Here is a 20,238-nt window from a genome sequence, read left to right as displayed (position 1 = left end):
TGATATATAATACATTATAACTATACTAAAAAGAATAAAGAGAGATGTTGCAGAGGCTGCTAACCTAAGAATAAAATAGAAAAGAATGAATAACAAAGTTCTGTGTCCAGGGAATCTGTCACCGAGCTTGCTCCTGTGATTGGCCCTTAATTGTAAACACGGAACATGAGCCAATCACAGGGGCACCTGCTACATTTCACAGCAGCCGATAACAATTGTTTACATTCTTCTTCTGGGGCCTCAGCTTCCCAGAAGATGAACAAATCCCAAAGAAAGGATTTCTATGAAAAAATATCTGTGACACTGGGTCATGCCCAGCTCTCATCCACAGCACCCCCAGGTCTCAGCACGGCTGCTCTGGGTCTGTTCCTGCCCAGCCTGGATTGGTACCAGGGATTGCCCCAACCCAGGTGCAAGATCTTGCACTTGTTCTGGTTAAACTTCATGAGGTTGTTGAGCTTGTCCAGGGCCCTCTGGATGGCATCCCATCCTCCAGGTGTGTCAGCTGCACCACTCAGCTCGGTGTCATCTGCAAGCTTGCTGAGGGTGCACTCCATCCCTTCGTGTGCGTGACTGATGAAGAGATTGAACCCTTGGTGTGGTTTAGCCCTCTGCTAAGCTGACTGAAACTTCTCCAGAAAAATGGAATATTGCCTTCAGTCACGTCAAATTACCTGTGATAGTCGGGTGAGTGAGTGTGATGGAAGCACATCCTGGGCAGCTGGTTATGAAAGAGGATGACTTGGCAGGTGCCCTGGGTGAGCCCTGCTGCTCTCACCCTGTACCAGAGGTTGGCCTTAGTCACGCGCGCTCGCTGGGCGGAACGTGGGTGCGCGTGTGTGCCGCGCTGCGCTCAGCGCCGAGCAGCCCGCTGGAAGGGCTGGGGAGGCTTTCCAGACTCGGAGGTGTCGTAATTCTTCAGAAGAGACTGTCCACAATGTGTTGGAAATTAATTACAATGTTGGCATTGACAGGAGAATCTTACAGCAAAGACAGCAAATGTGGAAAGCTTCATGCTAAATATGTCAGCAAAAAAATGAAACGTGGACGTCTCCCACTTTCTCCTTGAACTGAAGGTCATGAGTGGCCACATAAAAAGGCTGTAATTTGTTTTGTCTCAGCTGTTAGGACATCAGAACCCAGCTTTTATGGGACCAGGTCTGTATAGACATTTAATGGAAACTCACCAAATTATTTGGCTTCACAAACAGCATTGGAACTGTTTTAGCAGCAAATTAAATACTTGCCAAACGTTGTCATTTTGCAACTGAGATGTCCAAAATACACAGCAGCTAGCCAAGGTGATTTGGAGACCTTTTGTTGTCTGTCCAGATTGTTTGACTTGACACTGTCACTTAAGCTGGGAACAGAAAGGTTAACTCCCCACTGACAAGGACAAGTGGTAGCTCTTAAGAGCAGGCAGTATTTTCAAAAACAATAATAAAGCAAAAATGTTGATTTTAACTAGTGCAAAGAAAAGAAGATGAATGCTGTTCAGAGTGTGTCACATAGTTACTGTTCAAATAGCCAGTGTTTATTGCACTGGGGCTATAAAATGTTCCTTTGTCCCATTTTTGCCTGGCTATCTCTCATCTCAGCTACTTCAGTTCTTCCTTTCTTGGACTGCCTCTCCCTTTTTTGTGCCTCTTCTAACTCCAGTTTTCTGTTTCTGATCGTGTCTCTAGAGGGGCTTTGCATTTCCATTTTCCATTGAATGCTTCATTGTTGCCTCTACCTTCTGCATAATTTTACATCTGCCTGTAATAGATTTCTTCATGATTTGGCTTTTATATTATTGTTGGTATTAGCACATGCATCACTACTCCATTCTGAGTAAAACAGCAAATTGTAGTATTGCAAATTGCAAGTGAGAATCCACTAACAGTTCCTGAGGTTTGATTTTGTTATTTAAACACTTGCCTGTGGTACAGGTGCTGTGGGCAGGACCCTGTGCTGCTGGCTCTGATGCTCCTGGAATGACTGCTGTGTGCAAACACTGTTCTGTGTCTTGCTGTTGAGTGTTTGCTGCTGGCTCTGAGGTGAGGGACCTCGTTAGTGCTGTAATTAGAAATGTTCACACAGTTTTCATCACAGAATCACCCAATGATTTGGGTTGGAAGGGAACTTCAGAGGTCATCCAGTTCCAACCTTCCTGCCTGGGGGGTTGGCAGGGAACTTTCTACTCTGCCAGGTTGCTCAAAGCCCCATCCAACCTGACCTTGAACACTGCCAGTGATGGGGCATCCATAACTTCTCTGGGCAACTGTTCCAGTGCCTCACCACACTAATCATAAAAAAATTCTTCCCTGTATCCAGTGTAAATCTACCCTTTTTCAATTTAAAACCTGTCATCCTGTCACTGGGTGGGGAGTTGACCTTGGCCTGCTGCCAGGTGCCCACCCCAATGCTCTATCACCCCCTGCTCCCCCAGCACCACAGGGAAGGAGGAAATAAGATGGATAGAAAAGGGACCTGTGGTTCACAATAAAGTCAGTTTAATAGAGAAAAAAATAGGGTTGTGACATGGAGCCCTGCTTGTGCTCCCAGCTTAGAGGCACCTTTATTATTAGAGGCAATAATAAGTTGTGCCAACTTCTGCCTTTTTTCTGGTACACATAGACAAGCTAGATGAAAAATGCAAGCAAACCCATTTTGACAGTAATCTGGGAGCCCAGGTGGGATCCTGTGGGCTCCCCCCTGGTGAGTGAGGGGATGGCATCTCACCCAGCCAGTACTGGGTGAGTTCCCCCAATTGTCCTTGCAGGATCCACACTACCTGGGAAGGTCCTGACACTGGGGAACTCATCAGTCACTGGGTGTTCAGTAGGTAAGGTAAAATGGGGGTCACTGGTGACAGAAACTCTGGGAAGCTAGAAAAAAATGGACAGTACTTCAGGGCTGCCATCAAGCTGGATGAAATTCAGTGTCAGGATGAGTGGCTGGAATGCTGGAGGGGAGACCCTCAGAGCACTGGCCCTGGGGGAGGTTCCCCTGGTATGAGTCAGTTGACCTTCCTGCCTCCTATGGGATGCACTGTAAGGCAGAATTGCTTCATTCCTGCTCACTGTTCCCCATCACCTTCTTGTCCATCACAGGACAAACTGGAAACAATTTCCAAGGCTGGAAAAGGAAAATGGAGTGGAGGTGCAGTTGGCAGGCCTAGTGAGGCTCCTGGAAAAGGAGAAGGAGTGTGGTGTGCAATGGTTGAAGGAGGGGTAACACCTGGATGATCTTTGTTTCTAGGAGGAATAACAGGGTAAGACCAGGCAACTGTTGGTGTCACGAAGGGAAAAAAAACAAAAAACAGCCTGTGGAAGAACTGACAAACTCCTAACAATGGACATGGAGAAGGCTGAGGTACTCAATGAATTTTCTGCTTCAGTTTTCACTGGCAACCTCTCCTCTTATGCCTCTTGAGTTGATGGCTCTCAAGGCAGGGACTGGGGAAGCAAAGTCCCTCCTACTGTGAGAGAAGATCAGGGTTGAGAGCACCCGAGGAACCTGAACATCCCTGAGTCTGGGGCCTGGTGAGATGTGTCCTGGAGTCCTGAGGGAATGGCTGGTGGATTGCCAAGCCATTCTCCATGGTACTTGAAGTCATACAAGTCAGGTGAAGTCCCAGGGGACTGGAAGCAGCCTGTGGAGGAAGCAATCAGTGAAATGCTCCCAGGTTCACAGGCAGCAAGCACAGGGAGTGCCCTGGAGCACAGGCTCCTCTGGGTGCCCCCAGTGTGAGCAGCAGTTGCTGGTGGATCCGGTGGGAGTTGTATGTCCGGGCACCAGGATGCACATTCCAAACCACCTTAATGGGCAGCACTTGCTCACAGGACAGCAGCACAACAGCTGAAAGACCTGCAGGGCTAGTTCTGCCTGGGGAAGGGACACAGGGACACTTTGGCCAAGCCCAGCCTATTCATCCAGCCTAGTGCCAGGGTGTGAATGCTGGAGCAGCTCTGGGTTCCTGGTGCCCTGCTAAACCTCCTTTCCTGGTACATGGCAGTCCCTTGGGCAGTGGCACTTGCCTGCTCTCTGCTCCCATGGTGAGGACATGCACAGAACCAGCCCTGACAGGAGTGTCCTCATTGCTGTCACCACCAGTGCTGCTCTGACAGGGCAGAATTGCCCTCCAGAAAGCCCTGGGGCTTTTCTCAGGCCCACATGGGGACTTAATTGACTTCCAGAGTGCTCTGAGGCCTCACCTGGGCTTTGCTGGGACCCATTGGAGGCCCTTGCTGCCCTCCACAGGTCCTCCCACTCTAAGAAAGTCTAAACATCCCCAAAAAATCACTTTTAATTAGAAAGTCACTTCTGTAGATAATCTGGAGGTTGGTATAGGCTACATTTATTGAAGCTTTTTAGCCTCACCTAGATCATCTTCCTTCAAAATAGGACAAAACAGGACAAAACAGGACAAAATAGGAGGGCAGCAGGGGAATCCAGTGAGCCTCAGCAAAGCCCAAATGAGATCCTGAGTCACTACAGAGAGTGACCAAAGCAGAGAGGCAGAATCCCCTCCCTGGCCCTGCTTCCCATGGGGCTTTGGATGCTGCCCAGGGCACGTTTGGGCTGTGTGTGCACAGCTCATGTCCAATAAACCAAACAGAATTCCCAGCCTCTCCTCTGGGCTGCTCTCAATCCATTCACCCCCTGCTCTGCACAGGTGCAGGACCTTGCACTTGGCCTTGCTGAACTTCATGGGGTTCACGTGGGCCTCCAGCCTGTCCAGCTCCCCCTGGACAACCCCCCTTCCCTCCAGTGACTCCCCTGCAGCACTCAGCTTGCTGTCATCAACCCCCCTTCCCTCCAGTGACTCCCCTGCAGCACTCAGCTTGCTGTCATCCCCAGCCCTGGGGAGGGTGCACGGAGTGGTAGCTGAGTTTGGAGCCCTTCCCTTGCTGGAGATGGACAGGGCAGGTCAGCACCTGCCATGGCCCTCCTGACAGCTCCTGCAGCTGCCCAGGAACGTTGCCCTTTATCACTAGCTTGTGGAGGCCTGTTAGGATTTTTAGCATAACTCATTGCTGACATTGTAAACTGACTGTTTTCCATCAAAACTGAAACTTCATTCACTTGATGTTCAAGTTCAGATGTTGTCTGAACCAACAGAAGCTGTTTTCCTGATCCAGCTGAAATTTACTCACAGTGGTCCTTCTGGATTATTAGCTTGACCCTTACCAACTTTTCATTAGCTATGTTCTCCAAAACTTCTTTTGTAGGCAAACTGTCTTGCCCCACAGAGGTGAAAAGAGCTCCTCCATGGACTTCACAGGTCATGGCCTGAGGAAATCAAGGTCTACAAACTTCCACCCACATCCCCTCTGTACCACCCCAGCTGGGCCACAACAGGACCAGTGAAATGAAGCACTTTTAGAAGGAAAATCTTAATTAGTCTCTTTGGACACCTTAATTCTGTTCCTGTTGATTTCTTCTTTCTGTTTCTTCTTTATCTGGGCTTTGACTGCACGGGACTCATTCAGCTTTTGAAAGAGAATAGAATAAGGTGTACAGGGCAATAGAATATGAAGAAAAAAGTATTCTCTTTTATTTAAATTCTTGCTCTATTCAGATAATTAAGTAGAATTATCATAGGAATGAAAATCAAATTTCCCTTCTCCCCAAGGAATCCAAAAAATGTTGCTATGTACAGAATTTACATTTGTATGCAATAGTTGATTATTATTATGGACTCCAAAATTTGGTATTACTGGTTAAAACACCCATACTGAAGCTAGAGCAGGATGTGTCCATCCTGTACCTTTCATAATGTTCTTTAAACTTTACAGGTATCCTTCCAAAATTATTGCTCTTCCAAGGATGAAAAACCTTCTACACCTTCACATACAGTTACCATCATCCACAGTCTACATAATTAAATTGTATTCCTTTTTAAGCAGGTGAAAAGTCAGGAAAAACAGGCCAGAAGTGCAAATGTGTTTAGGGTTCTCTTTTCTGTTGGAGGCATATGAAAAATGATTCAAAGCAGGTGTGGAACAAAAAAATCTACTGATAAATCAACAGCTGTTAGGCATCTTGGTAACTTTGGATAGAAATCCTTTGTTTCATGAATTTTCTTACTTTTGCTTACAAGAGCTTCCTTAGTTTTCATGGATTTTTTGGCAGAAAGTTCTTCAGGTTTGGTTCATACTGCTGAACCTTTGTAACTCTAGTCCATGGGCACTACAGACACCCAGTTTATCTTTAAAAATTAGAGGCCATGAAGAACTTGGCAGAATCTCTAACTTCACCTTCAATCAGATGACCACAGAAAGGATTTCAAAGATCCATGTGCAATTAAAAGAACTGGAACTCAGTCCTGGTGTGTTACTAGCAGGACTTTGCTTCTTTAACTCAGCTTCATTTTCCAGTCTGAACCTTCACATGTGCTCTGCATAAGGAAAGTTGCTCTGAGCTGTAGGATTGGAGATTTGTAACCAGCTGTGCTGGGACACACCCGTGTTGCTGATGAGTGGAACTGGACGTGGGGTGAATGTGTCTCCCACAGCCAGAACTGTCACTCTCAGTCCGTGCCAAGGGTACCAGGCCCCTTCCTAAGAATCCTTGGGAACAGCCATCCTTGCTGTGCAGCTCAATGAGAGAGCTCTGAGTGCTGTGGCAGGACCTGTGCTTCCCCGCCAGCCCAAAAACAGTCCCTCATAAATCAAGATCAACGTCTGATGAGAGCACAAAGGTATCCTGCTGCTGCCACAAATAGCAGCCTTCAGTCTCCTTATTCAAGTGTACAAAATGCATAGCTGTAAACTGTGCATTGCCCCCTTTCAGTTGCCTGGACATAAGGAACAGTTACTGTCCTTCTGGTACACGAATATGCCACCAGGGGCGGGTGACAGGCAGCAGCAGTGTGTGAGCAGCACTATTCAGATGTGCTCTTCCTGGGATCCTGATGCACCTGAGGTTCACACATTAGCAGCCTTGGCTTTTTAATCAGGGAAATGAAGCATCCATAAGCAACAAAACAAGAGGCTTGAAATCATCCTCATTGGTATTATACAGAATTTCTATATTCATCAGTACACAAGTGATTGCTAAACAGGTCCTCACTACATTTACTTGGATTTCCAAACAAGGTGGTTATTATGCAAACAGGTTAGCTTTGTGGAGGCATCTCCAGGATGAGCTTAACCCCGTCCTGTTCGGTTCCTCTTGCCTGAGCCTTATAGGTCTGTAAATGTTCATGTTCATGTTGTTATAGGGAGCGGTGGCGTTCTCGGTGGCCATGTAGTGCGGCTGGTAGTAGTTAGGCTGGATGGCCTGCTGTGGAGGCTGCGGAGGGGGCGGAGTGAAGGACATGTAGCTGTGGAAGGAATTGACTCGCTGCAGAGGTGACTGCGGGCTGAAGTTGCTGTTGAACATGAGCGTTCTGGGGCCCTGCTTGCTCTGGTGGGCGCTGCCGGCCGAGAGGCTGCTGAAGTCGGACAGGGTGTTGGCGCTGCCCTGCTCGCTGTAGGGGAGGCTGCGCGGGGGCGCCCAGCTCCGGCTGAACAGGAACGGGAGGCTGCGCGGCGGCGTCCGGGGGCCGCGCACGGGCTTGGACAGCGCGTACAGGTGCCGGAACTCCTCGTCAAACAGCTCCACAACCTGGCCCGTGAACTTGGAGAGGAGGTTGCGGTGCACCTGGCCACAGAGCCACGTGAAGCTGGAAGAAGAGACAAGGTAAGGGTTAGAGTTAACGCCGGCCATCAGGAACTGCAGATCACCGCAGGGGTGATGCGATAGGCAAATGTGTTTTACTGCTGAAGCTTCTTGTCTAAACACAGGATGAAGATGGTGTCGAAGTTGAATTTCAGGTCAGTTCACATCAGTGCTCTTTAACTTGGATCAATCTTTGTTGTTTCAGCTGCCTCTAAAACCTTCAAGAAACCTAGCAACGTTATGCAACCTCCTGAAGGGAGTGGCGATCCGGATCCACTGCACGGATAAATGTCAGATATAATACCCAAGGTACGGGTGTCTGTTCCATGGAAAGGAACCCCTCTTTTGAGGACCTCTCTTCCGTGCACAGTGCTTAAATTCAGGTCTTGCCACCTCTTATCAGCACACACATAAATTGTACCTGTACCCTGCAGCATGCCATTCCACTTGGTAACTCTCAGCCACTTCAAGTGACATCAAAAAGACCAGGAAAAAAGAACCATCCTTTGTTTCCATTTTTCCATAATCTTTCTGCATTTGTCCAGAGAAACACTTTAAAATCCCAACCTTCCTGTCACGTCCCATACCACAAAGGAAGCTGCCACACCTGATAACAGCTTGTTTTCTTCACTACACAGAAAATGAAATTACAAATATTTCCTACAGCATTTCCAAAAATAAATGTAATACTTTGCTATAAAGTAAGGGAGAAACACCACAATAGTTTTAATTCTGGTAGTTCAGAGACGCACCTTAGGATAACCCACAGCTTTTAAATTATTTTTCTTTTATATGCTTCCCTAATCCGCTCGGCAAACATAAATCTGCGCTTTTATAAAACCACAAGGCAGCTTGGTTGTGTTGTGCAGGCTGCCGTGTCTGAGCAGCAGCAGCACCAATAAAATGAGCATAGTTGAGAGAATGAAATATAATTACTCCCTGAACTGACCAGGGCTTGAGCTGTGCAGCAGAGGATACAGAGCAACAGTGGATTTGAGCTTGAGATTATTCTGTGTTGGCAAAACTCTGCCAGGGCTATTCCTGTGTGACTTTATTAGCTATGCTGCATTTGCACAAGGGCTGCTGAGAGCCAGATTTGGCTGTAGGTGTGTGCACTTAAAATCTTGTCATGTTTTGATAAAACTCCTGTGAAGCTCAGTGGGACTGACAGCCTGAGCTGATACTGAGGCATTAAGACACTCAATTTACATCTGCTTGTCCAGAGCATTCCTAAGGAGGGCTGGGTTTGAGGTGTACAGTGATTTTATACTGTTGCTTCAGGAGCAGGGGGAGGAGTGAAGAAATCAGTAGTTCAATGCCACTGGGCATCCATACAATTTATACTGTACATTTTATGACTGGACATGAAAACACATAGTAAGTTACTAAAACTCAGGCACTTCTCATCCACTGTGTTCAAATAATTCTAAATATGAACAAAACCATGGGAGCCAAGGTAAAGAGCAAGCTAACTCCCTGCTGGGTGTGTAACATCTGCTGTGCCACCTCAACATTGCCTTTATTCACTGAGCAGTGCTCTCTAAACCTTTGCATGTCCTTATCTGACTGTTAAAGACACAATAGGTCAGGAGTAAATTTAAAAATGCACACAATTTTTCTAGGATATCTGCATTGAAGGTTAGAAACTCATGAAAGGGCTGAGGTCTAAAGTATCATGTTTATACTTTATGTGCTAGAGATAGACCTAGTTTATAAAGGAAAAGTTAGACAGAAATAAAAATCAATTACACTTGTAAATGGCTGTTAAAAGCCTAATCAGAGGAAAAAACCTATTCTGCCCAATTTTGATAATTTACTCCCACATGTATCTCTTCCTGGAGTACCTGACAGACAGATCCTAGTTTGTGGGTCATTGATTTTACCTGTAACCCTTGTAAACAGAGAAAGATCAAATGAACAGCCCAGAGATTCTCCAAGAACCAATGGCAAGTGGGTCAGCTCAGAGTTACAAGGTAAGATCTTTGTGATTATAGACAAAGCTTGTGGGCTGGTTGTGTAGTGAGTCACAGCAATTTACAGCCTGTGTACTTTGCTGGAGAACAAAACAGAACTTGGCATAAAAGACTTAACAGGTTTTCATTGGCTTAATGCTTAAAAGAAGATGCATTGTTTAGGTTTTAGGCCTTGTTTTGCTCCTTAGTTTACAATTGTTTTGCTCCTTAGTTTACAATTGTCTTTTGGGACAGGCTCAGAGAAGTCTGTTATTGTCACCACCTGCCCAGAGGGATTACTTTTCTCCCAGTTTTTTTGGGTGAAGCCCATGAAAAGAGAAAAAAACACAAAGAAATGATGCCTGGCTTGGGGCCAGCACAGATAGATACTGGATACTGCTCAGCCATCTTTCCAGGGCTTTGTCCTATGTCCTGTTACAGACCCTCTCATTTATGGTGTTTTCAATCAAATCCCACCTCTCCTGTTCAGCACTGGACTTGCTTTATAATGGATGTCCTCTCTGCACTGCTGGAGCTGCAGTTCAGCAGGGATGTTCTCATCCCTGTATTTGCAGTGCTGCAGCAACGTGCAGCCAAACACCCATGGAATCTGAAATGGGAGGAAGGACAGACTGGGGTTTCCAGCTGGGCTCAGGTTTGGGTTACCCCAGATGTTTGTGTTGCCTGCTGGTACCAGGATAACCTGTGTGGGACAAACCTGCCCCAGCTGAAGCGATGCTCTGGCAGAGCTTGTCTGTGTGAGCTGTTAGGTGCTGACTCTGAGGAGGCCAGTGGCTTTCAGAGTGGCAGCCAGGGACATACTCAGCTGCCCCTGGGGATCAAGGTCTGTGCTTTCTGCTGTTTTCATTCTGCCTTCTTTAGGAATGCTGAGTTCATGCACTATCTAATTTCAAAGTTGTTAAAAAATGGAATAACAGTTACCATAGGATGAGGTAGAGTGACACAGGGACAGCAAAAAGAAATACTGCATTCTAACCCCTCACCATAGACACTGGCAATAAAAACTGAGAGTGTGTCCTGAAGGGCTATTTTATTTCCTCAGCCTGTTTCCCCCACCACTACCACAACTATCAGAGCTCAGCACTTGGGTGAAATTTGGTGTTGTATTTTAAAATCTTTGTATCACTTTTAAGATCAACTCCAATGTGATTTCCAACAAATGCATTGCAGAAGAGTTGGAGTCTGTTTCACTCAACATCATTCTTGTTTATACCTGAAGAGGTTGGTGGATAAGATTTAGGCATAACAAAAATCTTTCAGGTTGATAAAGTCAGAGCTAGCAAGAAATGCCACATTAACTGGTAGCCAGCTATAACTCATGTGAATTGCAAACTGGTGCTGAAGTTAAATAGTTTTTTATAATTTTAAATAGATTTGTTCCTCAACACCCTCTCTGTTTGTGTGCTAGATATGGAATTACACAATTTGACAAGGTATTTGAGATTAGAAGATACTCAACAGCAGTAGAGAAAGACAGAAGTGACTGCACAGGACTTCAGGTGTTTGTAGTGGTTTTGGTATTGAAAGAGAAGCCAAAAGGAAGCTTCTCGGTCAAAGAAAATAGATCTTGTTCTGTCCTTCTCCCACACATCCTTCACTTCTCTATGCAAGTCTTTTGTTGGATTTTAACACATCTTTGACAAGGGATTAAAAAACACCCAAAATAACAAGAAAACAAAAGAACAGTCAATAAAAAAGCCCCAACCCTGATTGTCCACTGAGTTTTGTCTGGTGGTTCATTTGGAAATGTAATGAAAAGTGGGTGCCTGTGTTAGTGCACATCTGAGCTCCTGCAGCCCTTCCCCACAAATTCACTTTTTCCTTTGTTACTGTAGTTGTGTAAACTTCCTGGTGGTACAGCTTTATCAGACCAGAGGCATTTAAGCTTCCGAATTGTAAACTGGGATTAAGAAAAATAATCACATCCTTTAAATTAAATAATCACCTCTTGTATTTTTGTACCTGGATTTCTAGGATACACTTGGTCATTTCTGAAACATATCTATGTAGCCATGATGCTCAGAAACTTCATTTATTTGATGCAAGCTCAGTCTCCTGAAATTCCCTGACCAGAGGATCTAGGATCTTAATTAAAAATCCAGTTGTTGAGATGCTATATCCACTACCTGAAATAATTATAGCAGCACAAACAAAACAAACAAACAAAGAAAAAAAATTTAAAAAGGGAAAAAACAAAGGTACAGCAGTTATGTAGGTATATACTGCCTACCTGTTAATGAAACACATGGAGAAACAGTAAGTCTCTGAAGTATTTCTGTTGTACCTTTAATCACTACATTTGTCATATGAAGAACAAATCCTCAGATAAGCTGAGTGACATATGCTAATTAGGGGATCCCGAGGGAGACAGAAATGTATCATGTCATGATCACAACACTTGAGAACCCTAACAATGAGGAAAGCATAATATTAAGCTGTACACATTTCTAGCTTTGCCCCAGGGCTGCACTGGCAAAGTTGTTTACATTAGTTTCTGAGCATTTAAATTAAAACCCATGCTCCATAAAGAACTAAGGGCAGCTTTAAAGCAAGTTAAATAGATTTTTGAAAAAGGGCACATATTTGAAAACATGGGGTGTTTTTTGTTAAACAAAAGCTTCTTACCTTACAAAGATTTCCATGGCACTTTTTTTGGGAAGAAGTAGTAAAAATCATAGAAGAGTACCTAGAGATGAAGTGCAATGGCTTATCTCACCTGTAAGATCCAGAAAGCACATATCTCCAGTCAGAGATAAGAAATTTTTCTTGAATTTTTCCTGAAAATTTCCTGCCTGACTTGGCACAGTAAACCTCTCCAGTAACACTGCGGACTGAAATATTCTGTAAATAAAAACAAAATTGAGTGAATTACATGTCTTTTTAATTAAAAATCAGACAGGGAGGACCCCCTTCCCCCACTGCCTTTAGCTCTTCACTGCCCCACAGTCAAATTTCTTTATGGACTCTCTGATGTGATATTTGGAGGTTTGTGTCCAGAAGAAATGTAGCCAAGGTCTCTCACTCGCCAGGGGTTACTTGTTGCGCTGGGGACAAACCTGCAGGAAGCTCATGCAGGTGGAGCTGAGCTGTGTGACAGTAAGTGACCCTACCCCAGCCAAAGGAGCACAGATGTGTCCATAGCTGGGAGCAGCCATCCACTGACACCCCAGGCACAATCTGCTGTAGCTGTATACTCTGATTTACACTGCCTGTGCCATGGCACAGCAGGGCAAAACCTCTGCTCCTCCAATCCCCCTGGGCCTGCAAGGACACACTCTCCTTAGGACCGAGGGTTTACAGGCATGCAAACACCTATGAACACACATTATTAATTTCAGCTTCTTTATATATTTGGGATGGAATTCAGCTGTTGAAAACCAGGTGTCTGGTGTATGTGTAAGATGCCCTCAGGTCTCCTGTGTGCCCACAGCTGCCATTCCAGAGGTCTGTGGCCTTGCAGTATCCCCCATCCCCAGGCAGATGCCATAGCAGCTCTACAGCATCTCAAGCAACAACTGAAATAATCCCTAGGAGGGATTCTTTTAAAGCCAGCTCCTTCTGACAGAGATGAAGGCAGATTAAACTAACAGCCACCTGAATTTGAGAGCTTTCAACATATTTTATCAGAAATATGTTAAAATTTTAAAAGAGCTTTAACACATTTTATCAGAAGCCACACAGTGCAACCAAGCTATGGCTATGCAAAAGAGTTTTGTGCACCTTGTCCCTGTGGCTGCCAGACCACAGCTGCTGCAGAGCTATTAAACAGAAGCAGCTCTAATGCCTATGTTAGATAACTCTACTAGGGAAATCTAAGTCCTGTTGTAAGACTTCAGGGCCAAGATCATTTTCATCTGGGGACCTAATGGAAATGCCTTACCTTTCTATAATATCCATGGGGAAATGTAGGCATCTTCAAAGAGGAATTGGGTGTGCTAACACTACCCCAGGAAATCTCTTGCACCCTTTTAATTAGAAGGTGGATTGACCCCAGCATAACCATGCTTGCAGCTCAGAGTGCCTGCAGTTAGGCAGACAGCTCTCAGCCCAGGAGCTCCACAGAGCCACAGTACCTTGAAGAGATCCTCAGAAATCTGCAGCTTGTCGCACATCTCCGAGAAGAGATCTACGCTGCTGTGATCGAGCAGCAGGTAAACAAAGACCATGCGCTTGTTGGCTGCCTCCAGCAGGTCACAGAGAATCTCAGTGTCTGTGAACACATCCATCACAATGGCCAACACCTTCAGAGAAAGAGCAGAGGCATTAGCAGAGTCCATTTACATCACTTAAGGTTGCTATGAGGACACTGTGATGTAGTTTATTTGTTTAAAAACATTCCAATAAACACAAATATTTAGTTATATGTGGATATTTTTTCTGTTTTTCTCCCTGTAAGTGCCTGAATCATTAAATTGATTAAACATATTGTCTCATTGTTTTATTCCTCATATAAAGCCAGTATAACACACAACATATGACAAGATGACACATGAATTTGTAGGTGAGATTTCAGCACTAGGAAATATATTCAAATACTTATCAGAGAATTATAAGGATGTGGCTAAATAGAAGACCATGGCCCTTTCCACAAGGCTCCCTAGGTGTCATAAGCCACACACATTCTGCAAGAATCCCTGGATGATGCTTTCTCTTTTATGATTTACACCTGGACAGCCCTGGCTTTAAAAAGCCTCACCCTGTTGTTGTTGGTGGTGGGTAGACTCCAACAGCTCCATTTTTTTTTTTTAATACTGATTTATAAACTCACTGTTAGAATTTGACCACACATCCATGCTCCCCAGTTCACAACTGGCAGAATATTGTAAAAGTCTCAGGACTGGGCATAAAAGCTCTGACAACTATTTAAATGCACAGCCTGCAGCCAGTGTGGATCAAGGGAACTGCAAATGTTATATAAAACTAGTTCCATACTAGAAAGTGCTGGTCTTGTCTGATGTCTGCTCTTGCCCATGGAAAGGGTCAATTGACCCATGGAAAGGGTCAATTCAGCCCAGAAATCACCTGACTTATCTTCAGGAGGTTCTTGTTTCTCCACTGACTGGAGAGGAACCTTTGATAACTGCTCATGGGATATCACCTCAATCAAAACAAACTTTCCAGCATCTCTGTAGATGTCTCTTATTAACTGCTTCCAGCTTGCTCTGAATCTCACTCCAAAGCCTAAGCCCACACCTAACAGCAAGCTCCTTCCCCCTGCCACCATGAGGATATGCTACAAGACCAGGCACATCCTGTGCAGCCATCATCCTCTTCAGGCAGCCAAACTCTCTGAGGAGCAGTGAGGATCCCACACCTTCCTCCTGCTGCCAAAGCCCGGTGCTTCAGAAAGAGCTTTGCCATGGCTAGGTGAGCACAATTATGTCAAATATCTCACACCCACACTTCCTGTTAATGCCCCAGCTCCAGACTATTCTCTCTGGTTCTGCTCTTTACCACCTGTTCCCAATTTATATTTCTGTACCTGACTTTCCTCTCTTACTTGCAGTACTCTTCATTTCTTATGCTCGAATTTCATTTTGTGATTTGCACCAATTCCACAAATGTGTTAAAATTGTAGCATCCTTTGGCAATCCTTTGCAGTTTGAGATCATCCATAAACACAGTCTTTATTCTGCTATTTAATTGTGTAATGCCTATATCAAATACCAGGCTATCCAGGATGGACTCTTACCAGATGATAATTAATAACTGGTGCCATTGGAAAACTGCTCAAAAAGCAGTTCACAAATTTGTACTGTTAGTGTCACTTCAGCACACTCTCGTAATGTAAATTAGATTATTAAAAAGATCAGGTGAATCATGGGTTTATATGACATTTCCCAAATTTTCACCTACAAGTTTTCTCTTCTTGAGACAGAAAATTGGTCTGGGTGATATTTTACCGGATGCCTACTTTATTATTCCAGAGATATTTCTTCTGTTTCTGCATCTTTCTGATGCCTCCAACTTAAAAGTATATGACATTTCATTCTGCTGGTTTGGTAAGCACTTGTAGGCTTTGAGAGCAGTTGCCAACAGGGATCCTTCTCCCCTGCCCTTACAGTCTGTGTTATCAGGGCCAGACCTGCCCTTGCAGGGGAAAAACAAAGTGGAAGAATCCAAAGAACAGGGAAGTCTGTGCTGGGCAGCACCACTGCATCCTGGCTTGGCTCCTGACCATTCCTGGGTGAAACTGCTGCTGCTCTTTTGAATTTATATAAGGGCAAAACTCCTGGATGATGGTAAACACAGCCCTGAAGTATCTTTTTTTTTTCCTAGGGAAACAAGGGAGCTGCTAGAACACACATGGCATCAGTTTTCTGTCCCACTCCAGCTGCTCAGTTCCTGGTTTCCCAGAGCGTGGGCAGCCTGGCTGTGGCTTGTGGCTGGCACCTCTGTGGCCTCCACCACCTGTGTGTAGTCAGAGGCACCTGCACCTTTCCCACATGCCAGGTTATGCTGAAGAGTCTCTGTATGGAGCCCACATCATGTTTTAACTGATACAGGCAACATTTTAGGGATGAAAGGTTTATTTTCTGGATCATTTCCTTCCTCTGGGGATGGCTGCTGACATACCAGACATACTTGCCTTTCTTTGGCCTCCCCTTCACCCACATCTCCCACAGATCCTCTCAACAATTCCTAATGGCTGAGAGCTCACTTAGGCTTAATTCTCATTAATGGTTCAGTGGTGTGAGCAGATAAAACCATCCTGCTGGGGTGGTGCATGAGAAGGGACAAAGCCAAGCTGCCCTTTCTGCAGCACATTTAACCTACTGGGTGAATGGAAAGTTACAAGTGAGAAGAGGGATGCTTTTACTTAAGCCACCAACATTAAAAAATCTTGGTGTCAGTTAAAAAAAATAATTAAAAGCACTGCCTGTGTCCAACAACAAGCTCTCACGGGCACTTTCTAGAGCAAAGCTACACTGCAATGCACAGGGCTGCCTTGGATTAAACACCATGTTCACCTAAGTTTGTAAGAGCAAGAAAGAACTGAGTGCAGTGGGAAGGACAACTCTCTCCTCATACCTGAGTGGTCTTGTGGATGTAGCGGCGTATGATGTCTCTAATGTTGCTGTTCTTCTCTGTTTGGAAATACACAGTGGCCGTGGATTTTTCCTTCAAATAGGGTTTCTCTGCAGTAATCCACGTGTGGAGCAGAGCCGGCTCGCTGCTGTCAGAAATGGTGGGGAAGTAGGTCCCCGACGGCAGCGAGCCGGCGTCGTTCTGCTTCGGCGCGGCTGCCCCGTCGGCGCCCGGGGACTCCTGTGCATAGAAAGACTCGCGGGCGTTATCCTTGATGTACTGAGCCTCCACCGAGGAGAGGAAATCCACCTCACCCTCTTTGCTTAGAGTTTCCAGGTAAGAGTCTGTCCCACCATCCAAGAAGGCGTCGGTGGCCAATCTGATGCTTTCGTTGTGGCTGAAGTCCACTTTTGTCAACTTCAGGGACTGGTTCTTGATATCCTCCAGCCTCTTCTTTATCTTGCCCATGTGTCTGGGGTGGTTCATGGCTCTCTGTCGCAGCAGCCGATCTGCCGGGCAGGCACCATGCATATGCGTGCCATAGGCAGAGCAATCGTCCTTCTTGTTTGAGGATTGCATTCTGGCATGAAATCGCCTCGGCTGAACGAATTAACTATGAATAAAAATAAAGAGATCTTATTACCACAGGCAAATTCACACTCCCTGAATTTGTCTCTACAATTATCTTCAAAATGAACCTGAAGCTTGCTTCTCAGGTGCTGGTGTACTCCGGCAGCAATCTGTTTCCAGATGGGACACAAATGCAAAGCTGATTAGATTGCTGATCTGAGAGGCACCCACCTCAGCCCCAGGGCATACGAAGAATTCGAGTCAAATTTACCACGGCCGTCGGATTCGATTGTATTTCCCTTCCTGTCGCATCCTGTGAAATATGAGTGAGGAAAGCACTCAAGCAAAAGCAGGTAGGCTCCCAAGCATCATTGCACAATCTTCAAAACAGCTTGAGGCTTCTCTGTCTTCCCATAGTATTCGTTAGGCAGAAAAAACAGCTCAGATGGTGAACTGGAACAGAGACAGCAGCCATGTCCATGGCTGCAGAACAGCAAACAGGGTCGTGGGCTCTGTTCTGCACCTACATGCTGCCAGGCAGGCTTAAAAATAGATGTGAACTTCGTCACTGTGCCCCGTCCGGAGTATGGTGCTATTACCACAGACGATTCACTCACTTATTTCTTTAAAGCTTTGTGACTACGCCACCCTATTAAAAGCAAAATACCCCTTCCCAAACATCCTGAATATTACGTGGAGGGAGGGTTGTGAGCTGGCCTCAAAGCATCAGAAATACAAACACTCATCACTTGATTGTGCGCATTTAAGGCTTTTTTTTTTGTGTGTGTTGGTTGAGGTTTTTTTTTTTTTTTTTTTTTTTTTTTTTTTTTTTTTTTTTCCCAGGCTGCAGCTTCTGGAGTCACGTTGCCCCCGTGGCAGCTCCGTGCTGTGTCATTAGGGGGATGGAGCGCGGGTGGCAGCCCGGGGGCAGCCGGGCCGGCCGGTCTGGCCGAGGGAGGCGGGGCGGCCGCAGCTGCCCCGGGTGTCCGTCCATACCTGCGTGCGTGCCTGGCTGCAGCGCCACGCGTGACACACTTCCCGCGCCCCGGTGGGCTGGCCTGGCCCCTGGGGCTGCCCCGTGTCCGTGCCACGGCTCCAGAGGGATGCGGGGTCCTGGGAGTGCCGGCCCGGGCTCGTGTGAGGGCGGCTGGGGCCGTGCGGGGCAGGGAGAGGGTCCCGCCGCCCTGGCCTCGGCAGCACGGGCGTCTTCAGGGACAGCTTTTCAGGGCAGCTTCACAGATTCTGGGGCTATGTCAGGTGCCCTATAGGGTGGGGAAAAAAAAAAAAGCACACGTAAAGATGAGACAAAGATGTACGAAACACAGAAGAGTATGAAAAGGCTCGGATATTAATCCCGGAGCGACCACGTGGGGCCGAGGAGGGGCGGTGGCGGGGCCGGCCGGAGCTTCTGGGGTGATTTTAAAAACTACCCCGACCCTCCCTCCGCCCCCAACATCCGCCCGCAGCTGCCAGACGCGGCCGAAAGTCACTAATTATCTCCTGACCTGTTCTGCGCAATTAGGGCGAAAATGATGCCATCTAATTACCCTGACAGGCAGGACTGTGCCCTGCCAACGCCGATCGGGGCCAGGGACGGCCCTCCCCTCCTCGGCCACGATCTCTCATGGTCACCCCGGTGTCCCTCAGGGTCAGCCTGGTCCCTCACATGGGGGAGTATAACTCCTCACAGGTTATACTATGGGGCCTCACAGTGTCACTCTAGCGCAGCCCCGCTGTCACGCTGCGGTCCCACACGATCACTGCGAGCCCCCGCACGGGCAGCACAGGACCCCGCCCGCTGTGGGCGGAGGAGGGGCCGGGCCGGGCCCTGTCCTCCCGTGGCCCCAGCGAGGAGCGAGGCCGCTGGTAGTACTAAGAGCCCTCACGGAGGCCGACTATTCAGCCGCCTCGTTAGCGCAGTAGGTAGCGCGTCAGTCTCATAATCTGAAGGTCGTGAGTTCGATCCTCACACGGGGCAAAGGCGGGCAGCTGTTTTGCTTTCGGCAGCGTCCCCCGCGCTTTTAGCGGTGACAAACTCGCCCGACACCGCGCCCCGAGCCGGTCCGTGACTCCCGAGCCGTGCTCGTCGTGATTTCCGAAGCGGCGGTTCCGGGTCAAGGGCCTGTCTCTGCCGGTGCTGGGCCATGGGAGTAACTCCTGCGGTTGTTCTCGCTTTTGGCAGCCCCCGGGCTGTGTGCGAGCCCTGCAGGCCTGTGGGCACGGGCAATGGCTCCTGTGGTGGGCAGTGGGCACACTCGAGGTCGGGCTGTGGGCAGGGCCCAGGAGCTGCTGTGGGGACACGGCCGGATACCGGCCCTGCCTGCGAGACACGCTCCAGTTTATGCACATTTACAGCTTTACCCTTTTACAAACCACAGGCAGACACAGACATAGCTCATGGTGCAGGTCAAAACCTCAGTGAATTTAATATTTCCCTTTAAATATAGAAATAAGTATATGTAAACTCCAAGACAATCATCAGAGAACGCCAGTTTTTCTCATCTACTCCCTCTGCCTCCGAGATGATCCTGGCTTGTTGCATTTTTCTCCCTTTGAAAAGGAATGATGCCTCTTCTCCACACTCTGCTGAAATGTCACTCTGCAGTGACATTTCTATGGATCCTGGATGCTGCTAATGTGACTCTTTCTACTTCCAGATGCAGAGGATGTTAAGGCAAGGAAAACCAGGTAGAGCTTTGTGCTTTTAGGTTTTCATGTAATTTAACGAGCAGCAGAGAGGCTGTTCCCCGCCCCAGGTGACAAAAAGCTGCAGGTCAGGGGTATCATCCTGGGTCTGTCCAGTGCCTCAGCCCCAGGGCCAGCAGGAGCATTCTGCTCCCATACTGATGCCCCAAAGAGCATCAGCGAAACCCCAGGGGAAGCAGAACAAATTAAGATCCCAGTCCTCATATTTTTACAGGGCCAAGTCTACCCCTGTATCAGCATGGTGTGTAGCAATTATGGATGATTCACTCTAATTGACTTTGCCCTATTCCCTTTTACTGTAACACCACAT

General features: G+C 46.8%; 1 protein-coding gene and 1 non-coding gene across 2 annotated transcripts; one reads left to right on the top strand and one right to left on the bottom strand.

The window, feature by feature from the left end:
* Nucleotides 1-5,520: 5,520 nt before the first annotated feature.
* On the bottom strand, nt 5,521-17,976 carry FAM83A (family with sequence similarity 83 member A). Its single transcript, XM_063173658.1, has 5 exons — nt 17,454-17,976; nt 16,656-17,265; nt 13,697-13,864; nt 12,340-12,464; nt 5,521-7,654 (listed from the first exon to the last, which is right to left on the bottom strand). The coding sequence occupies exons 2-5, from the start codon at nt 17,229-17,231 to the stop codon at nt 7,093-7,095; spliced, it is 1,431 nt and encodes a 476-aa protein (XP_063029728.1). The 5' UTR covers nt 17,232-17,265; nt 17,454-17,976; the 3' UTR covers nt 5,521-7,092.
* A 1,151-nt stretch (nt 17,977-19,127) lies between these two features.
* On the top strand, nt 19,128-19,200 carry TRNAM-CAU (transfer RNA methionine (anticodon CAU)). Its single transcript has one exon. It is a non-coding gene; the product is annotated as a tRNA-Met (tRNA).
* Nucleotides 19,201-20,238: the final 1,038 nt, after the last annotated feature.

This window comes from Melospiza melodia, chromosome 1 (genome assembly GCF_035770615.1).
Source record: "Melospiza melodia melodia isolate bMelMel2 chromosome 1, bMelMel2.pri, whole genome shotgun sequence".
NCBI lineage: Eukaryota > Metazoa > Chordata > Aves > Passeriformes > Passerellidae > Melospiza > Melospiza melodia.
Note: the sequence above shows the minus strand (reverse complement) of the source record. Positions and strands in the feature narration are given on the sequence as shown.

Excerpts from the sequence above, each read along its gene's own strand:
- FAM83A (XM_063173658.1), bottom strand. The coding sequence starts at position 17,231 with ATGCAATCCTCAAACAAGAAGGACGATTGCTCTGCCTATGGCACGCAT. Across the intron at positions 13,865-16,655 it reads ACATCCACAAGACCACTCAG|GTGTTGGCCATTGTGATGGA; the intron begins GTATGAGGAGAG and ends CTTTCTCTGAAG. Across the intron at positions 7,655-12,339 it reads GTGCTTTCTGGATCTTACAG|CTTCACGTGGCTCTGTGGCC; the intron begins GTGAGATAAGCC and ends CTCTTCTTCCAG.